Source organism: Aspergillus lucknowensis (assembly GCF_044049455.1).
Source record: "Aspergillus lucknowensis strain CBS 449.75 chromosome Unknown BJX67scaffold_124, whole genome shotgun sequence".
Taxonomy (NCBI): Eukaryota; Fungi; Ascomycota; class Eurotiomycetes; order Eurotiales; family Aspergillaceae; genus Aspergillus; species Aspergillus lucknowensis.
Window position 1 is genome coordinate 6866 of NW_027263668.1, and position 6282 is coordinate 13147.

The 6282-nt window shown below is 50.7% G+C and overlaps 2 protein-coding genes across 2 annotated transcripts; both read right to left on the minus strand.

The window, feature by feature from the left end:
• Positions 1-346: 346 nt before the first annotated feature.
• BJX67DRAFT_376043 (ankyrin repeat-containing domain protein) lies at positions 347-4820 on the minus strand (the record flags this gene model as incomplete). The annotated part of the gene is made up of 8 exons (XM_071031794.1): positions 347-966; positions 1004-1474; positions 1505-1908; positions 1965-2924; positions 2975-3300; positions 3331-3743; positions 3854-4171; positions 4382-4820. The coding sequence occupies 8 exons, from the start codon at positions 4818-4820 to the stop codon at positions 347-349; spliced, it is 3951 nt and encodes a 1316-aa protein (XP_070880339.1).
• Positions 4821-4914: 94 nt separating this feature from the next.
• Positions 4915-6282, minus strand: BJX67DRAFT_40918 (uncharacterized protein). The gene is made up of 2 exons (XM_071034960.1): positions 5037-6282; positions 4915-4951 (listed from the first exon to the last, which is right to left on the minus strand). The coding sequence occupies exon 1, from the start codon at positions 6120-6122 to the stop codon at positions 5094-5096; it is 1029 nt and encodes a 342-aa protein (XP_070880340.1). The 5' UTR covers positions 6123-6282; the 3' UTR covers positions 4915-4951; positions 5037-5093.

The following is a 6282-nucleotide window of genomic DNA, read 5'->3' on the forward strand; positions in this document are numbered from 1 at the left end:
GATCTGATCTTGCTTGTGTCTCGTGTCACCGTCACCTATGTACTGCAAACATAACAAACACCTCTGTCTGAGTGTGAGCCTGATTCAACTTTGAAGGGCAGCGACAAGAGCGCAATCAACGAGAACGTTGGAGCCACGGTTACAGTATTCAACACAATCCCGGCAAAACACGGCATATATTTCTGGGCCGGAAGAATGAGGTCTGCCTTCATGGGAATTCAAATGGAGCTGATGATGGCCCAACTCCAGGATCACCGAGAGGTGACGATTTTCTCGGACAGCTACGCCGTCATACAGGCGATAGACAGACCGCAAACTATGAGGCGGCAGATCATCAGCATGATCATCATAAAAAGATTCTTAAAGCTTCCAGAGTCTTCTCCCTTCCCCCATGGCGACCGATCTCTCGTAATGTCTCTCTGTTATCTGGCTCAGATGCGTAATCAAGAAGGGTTTTCCCACTACCATCTCTATCGTAAAGACCAGGTATGTTCCGTTCACAGAGGAATGTTGTAACATCTAAGCTCAATGATTTGCTGATGGACCCATGGTGCAAGATACCTTTTCCACTTTTGTCCTTCGTTGAGAGGTCGAGGCCATAGTCAGCCAAGGCTTCCAGAACTCCGCGCTCTGTACTAAGGCCGCGAGCCGCTAGATGCGCGAGGGTTCTGCCGTCAGGATCAATCCAAAAGGCGCTAGCCCCATTTGTGAGCCGGAGCCGACAGATTTCTACTCGGTTTCCAAATTTAAAAGTCCCAAGATAGATGCTAAGTGGGGTTTGTCCCCGATTGTCAATGGCATCCACTCTGGCGCCATATGACAATAGTAGCCTGGCCATGTCAATGGATGACAGGTCATTTTGCAGGTGATGGTGGAGTAGGGTTCGGCCTTCAGCGTCGACGCGAAGACAGTAAGATCTGGACAATCCTTCGTCCCTACTGAATATTGTTTGGACAATGCAAAGCACTAAGGCCTTGGTAATCGGCGGTGTCGATGGCATGACCTCTATCAAGCACCTCGCTTACTATAGAAGGGGCGTCTGCTTTGCAAGCAAGATGCAAAATAGACTGGCCCTTGCCATTAGGCGCGAAAACGTCAGCCCCCAGATCAACTAACGTAGATACAATGACCGTAGCGTTGGGATCTGCGCATCTCACAAGATGCAGGGGACGGTCAAGTTGGATATTTTCGGCGTTCACCTCAATAGTGGGACATTGAAGCAGGGCACTGACTACGGCCAATCGTTGCTCTTCAATGTAGCCAAAGATCTCGTCCGCCTCATCAGATTCGCAGTCTGATAAAGTATCTCTGGTAATCTCGACATGCCATACGTCATCAGTCCAGCCATCATGGTTAGGCAATGGATAAAGGTCATCTGATATCTTGTGGTCTTTCCGTTCGTCCAAAAGGCCCCGGCGGAGGGCAACGTGAAGTGGTGTGTCAAGACAGTAACATCGCGCATTTGGATTAGCACCTTTTTGTATAAGATACTTTGTCATTCTACTATTCCCCGCGCAAGCAGCAAAGTGGAGTGGCGTAAGACCAACAGGTTCATTCGTATCTTGGACCAGTACAACAGGCGGCAGGTCTGCGTTCATACAAGTTGGGTGGACGGCGTTTTTGCCAAACTTTCTCTGCACTCCGATATTGATGTCAACACCTGCCTCAAGGAGCAAGTCCACGAGCGCACAATCTCCTTGGGCAACCGCATAGTGGAGTGCTGTCATATTGTCTGCGTCACACAGGTCGACTTCAACATTGTATGATATAAGCAACTTCACGGCCTCGGCACGGCCACGTTGGCGTGAAACTATGGCCAAGTGTAATGCATTCCGATCCATATTCTCCAATGCTTTCGGATTGCATCCGTTTATAAGAAGCCCTTTGATGGCTTCCGTATTCACATTTCTAGCAGCCACTAGAAGCGGGGTTTCCCAGAGCTATTCTGAGCTTCAACCTGGGACCCTAGATCGATAAGGAGCTTTATCAAGGTTTCGCCACCGTGGCAACCAGCATAGTGCAATGGACTCTCATGCTGTGCATCCAGCGCATTCACGTCAGTGCCTTCGCGCACTAGAAACTCGACTGCTTGGTGTTGTGTATTTCTCACAGCCCAGTGTAGGGCAGTCTGGCCAAAGTCGTCTCTTGCATCAAGGTGTCCTCCTTCGCGAATGAGTATTCTGATTTGTTCGATCATTCCAAAGTGCGCCGCGACATGTAAATCTGTTACGTTTTCTGGGGACCGTAAAAGGCAGAAGGAGAGATGAACCGAGGAGTCTAAGACTTGGGAAGCGTTGAGTAGATTCCTAGCGCGCCGCAGAAATGCAGTGACCAAATGCTCAACTTGGGGGTAGGCCTTCCTGGCATGTTCACCCCAGTAATGGGCCGCATATTCATAAAGACAGTTCTCTTTAAGTCGCTGGTGATATTCTTTCCATGTCCGAGCAGGTGAGACAGCAAATTGCTCATAGCTCAAGTACTTGATCAAAGTCGCAGCCATATGCTGGTTTGCTTCAGGAAACCACGATGTCCAGCGTTGCCCGAAATACTCTGCTGCTGTGTAATGGACGAACCGAATAGTCCCCGATTGCGCATTAGAGGTGACCAGCCCAACGCACACATCAACTATCACTGATATATCGGGAATGTATTGCTCATCAAATTCTGATGGGCCGTCCGCGGCCGCAAGCGCGTGTTGTAATTCTGAAATTCCAATCGACCTTTTCGCCTGAGTCATCCACGACAACACTTGAAGTGCTAGTTTTCTGCGATCCTCCGGTTGACTGCTGACTCTCGTCATGATATTTTCATAAGCCTTGGAGTAGGCCTTGGAACCTGCAGGCAGATCTTCTAGTGCCTTGAGGATATTTCCGACGCTTGTTTGATCATGCAAAATTCCTAGATGTAATCGTGCCAGCAAGAACCTATTACGTTTATAAGCATTATACTGATTGCCTCGAGATGTTATACCTACATCCCATCAGTTGCCCGCATAATTGTGTCTGTTATCTTTCGCTCCAAGCCATCTGCGTCTCGAATCGGCGGCTCAAAGTTTAGCATTTCATTGGCAATGAATCTGCGCACATCGTCATCACTGGCACGTATGTCTCGCTGAATACTTCCTTTCTCAAATCTCTCCACTATTCCGGGGATCGGCCTTGATGTTACCGCGATATTCACACAAACAGCTTCCTGAATTTTGAAAAGCTCTTTGATGATTTTTGATCGGATCCCATTAGAGGTGGGGATTTCGTCCAGTGCATCGATAACTATGAAGGTTTTGGAATAGTGTTGAATGATCTTGCATAATGTAGCAAAGATCTCACTCACGTCAGGGTGTGATCCTTTTTCATTATGATATTCATAGAGCTCTAGAATCGTAACTGGTACTGGGTTAGGAACTAGTTGTTTTAGGAAGCCCAAAAGTAGGTCTGGATACGACACTTTTGCTTGGTAATCGAGAAAAGCAAACGCGACACGAACACTGCCATCTTCTCTGAAGATACGACGTAAGTGGTCAACCATAATAGACGCAATCATGGTTTTGCCTGCTCCTGGGATTCCGGGGCAGAATAGCATTTCTCTCGTCCCAGCCAGCCAATTCTTGAATGCCGGGGATTCAAGAAACCAGCTACCAGTTTTCGGTGCCCGATGACTTAGATTCTCGCGCAATTGAACTCCATGGTCCGACTTCGTGAACCAGTTGAGAATCGTGTTATATTCCTGCATTTTCAACTTAGACTCTACGTTTGAAACAAGGCTTTCTGTTCTGGATAGAGTCTTATTCACTATTTAGCGTTAGCGATGCCCTAAAAGAAGCGCAGGGTGACTAACCATCTGCTAAAATGTCCACCATCCTTTTTTTCCAAATTTGTCTCGCGAGGCGAAAGATGGGACAAAAGGTCCTTCGCATACAAAGCGGCCGTCAACGCAGCGTATCCCTGCCATTGATCATTCTTGTGGCTATCGGAGTAATCACAAATACCACGAATGACCGCGCAGGGGAAATGATTCATCAACCCGGCAGCTTCCATCTCAAAACATAAAATGTCTTTTTCTCCTGAAAGCTTGTCACGGATAAGAGCGTCTTTGATCAATTGGTTGCCCGAGGCAATTGTGCCGTAGTGAATTTTTATCGCGCCTTCAAGTTGGGTTCTTTCCGCCCTTGTGACTATATTGTTATAGTTGCTCACGCATCCTTCTTCGTGGCAGCAAATACTGTCATGCGTAAGATGAGGTTTGAACAATTGGTCGGTCAGAGAACTAGGCCTGCCATATTTCTGTTGCAGCCGTGGATTCTTGGAGAGGATGACGTTGATGGTTTCCTCGATTGTATGGCCTTCCAGCTCGTGATCGCCTTCAAGTTTAGCTATTGCGGTACGTAGCGCGACTGGAGGCTGGCCAAGAATACTAGTGTAGACAAAAGCCTCGTTCTGAATCGTCTTTCCAAAGTCATATTGAAACACCCCGCTTTTGCCATTTTGAGACGCACTTACTACCACGTCGCCGAGCCGAATATCATGTTTGGTTGGGACACCGCCACCAATGCCTACCATCAATCCAATACGAATGTTGGGGAAACTGTGCAGCATGTCTCTTGCAACGGCTGTCGCAGATGTTGTACCATGGCCGCCCTTGGGAAAAACGGCAATGACGACATTATGTTTGCCAATTCGCCCAAGAATGTAATTATTGTTATCGGTTTCGGAGGCATTGGCCGACACATCTGAGTGCTTCTCATCGAGACATAATCGTGCGGCAACATATTCGCATGGTAGAGCACAGATCCAGCCGACCGTATAGTCGCTTGAACCAGGCATTTCGACTTTCGTATGATCCTCTAGAAAGGTGCGCGTGCGCCACTGTTACTGAGGACCTGAAGTTCGGCGCAGACAGGGAGCGCTCAAAGTTAAAATACAAGTGCGTTAGGTTCGAAAGAGGTCCTGGTGAGCTGGAAAATGAGCCTAAGTGTTAGCCTTGAAGCGGGGTAACTCAGCCGGGCCGTGAGCCACGCTGTTTCGGTCAGACATAGATACAGATAAATCGCCTGCCTCCATCACATACGACGCGTCGCCGGCGCAGGGGAACTCCGGCTACGGTTGGACGGGTTCGAACGCACGGTCGAACCGAGCCGAATCCAGTGGCTCGTGAAAAATCTCGTAGTCCGCCCAGTCCTCGATCGCGAACCGGTGTGGCGGGGGACGATTATAGAGGAAGATCTCGAAAAAGTCCGGCGGGACGGAGTCGAGAAACCGGGAGCGGTGTCGCTTGAAGATCACGTCCATCGCGTCAAAGTGCGCCTTTGTCAGCTTGCAATAGTCCGTCATGCATGACCCTTCTTCTCCGGAAAAATACCCTATGCCGCCCTGGGGCAGAAAGCAGATGATATTGGGCGTTTCGGCGATGTGGACCAATTGGTTCCACGGCCACGCCCGCTTGTTCCACTCCTTGACCTTCCCTTCCACCAGGCGGCGGTCCCGGTCGACACAAGAGAGCTGGCAAAAAATATCATTCACCGTCTGTGCGATCGGATCGCGATGGCCGCTCTGCTGCAGCCGGTGACGATGATCGTGGATGCACCAATACACCAAGCGCAAGCCCACCCGCGAGGCGTGCTCGTTGGTGGTGTGCCAGCACCCGGCGGCGAAGACCCCCGCGGTGCCCCGCGCTTCCCAATCGGGCCGAGTGGTGGCTTTGATGCGTAACTGGCGCAGCTGTTCCTTGACATCCACCAGGGTCGCTGGTGACCCGATGTCGAAGACCATCCGCATTAGACGGTCGGCCGCTTCCCAGCCCATCGGCGCATTTCTCAATAGCATGCGCGACACAAACTCCCACGTGGCGGTGAGGTCCTCCGCGCCCCTTCGGCCCTGAAATGACTTCCACCGCTGACGCACTTTCTCCTCCCGGGAAATGTTTGGAGGGTCGGGAGGCTGCGATGCCAATCTCGGCGTGGCACTTCCAGCGGGGGGCAGTGGTCCTTTTTGGTGCTTGGTGATCATCGGCGATGCATCTGGCGGCGCGCATGGCGAATCGGATGCCGGATTGACTGGAGTGACACATGGAATAGTGCCTGTAACGGTTCTCTGCAGGTCCCTGGGAAGGCACAGGCTGTCCAGCATGGCGTCGATGTCGGCCTGTGCAACCTCGGACGGGGTGGGGGCTTCAGGTCGCACAGCAGCTTCCCTTTCGTGACGACCGCGAGGACTCTCGGCCGGCACAAACAGAGGATCTGGCGAGTTTGGGGGGACGTGAAGGTCGGCGGGAGCGAGGGTAAGGCCC

Bases quoted from the DNA above. Each gene is read 5' to 3' on its own strand.
- BJX67DRAFT_40918 (XM_071034960.1), bottom strand. From the start codon at position 6,122: ATGCTGGACAGCCTGTGCCTTCCCAGGGACCTGCAGAGAACCGTTACA.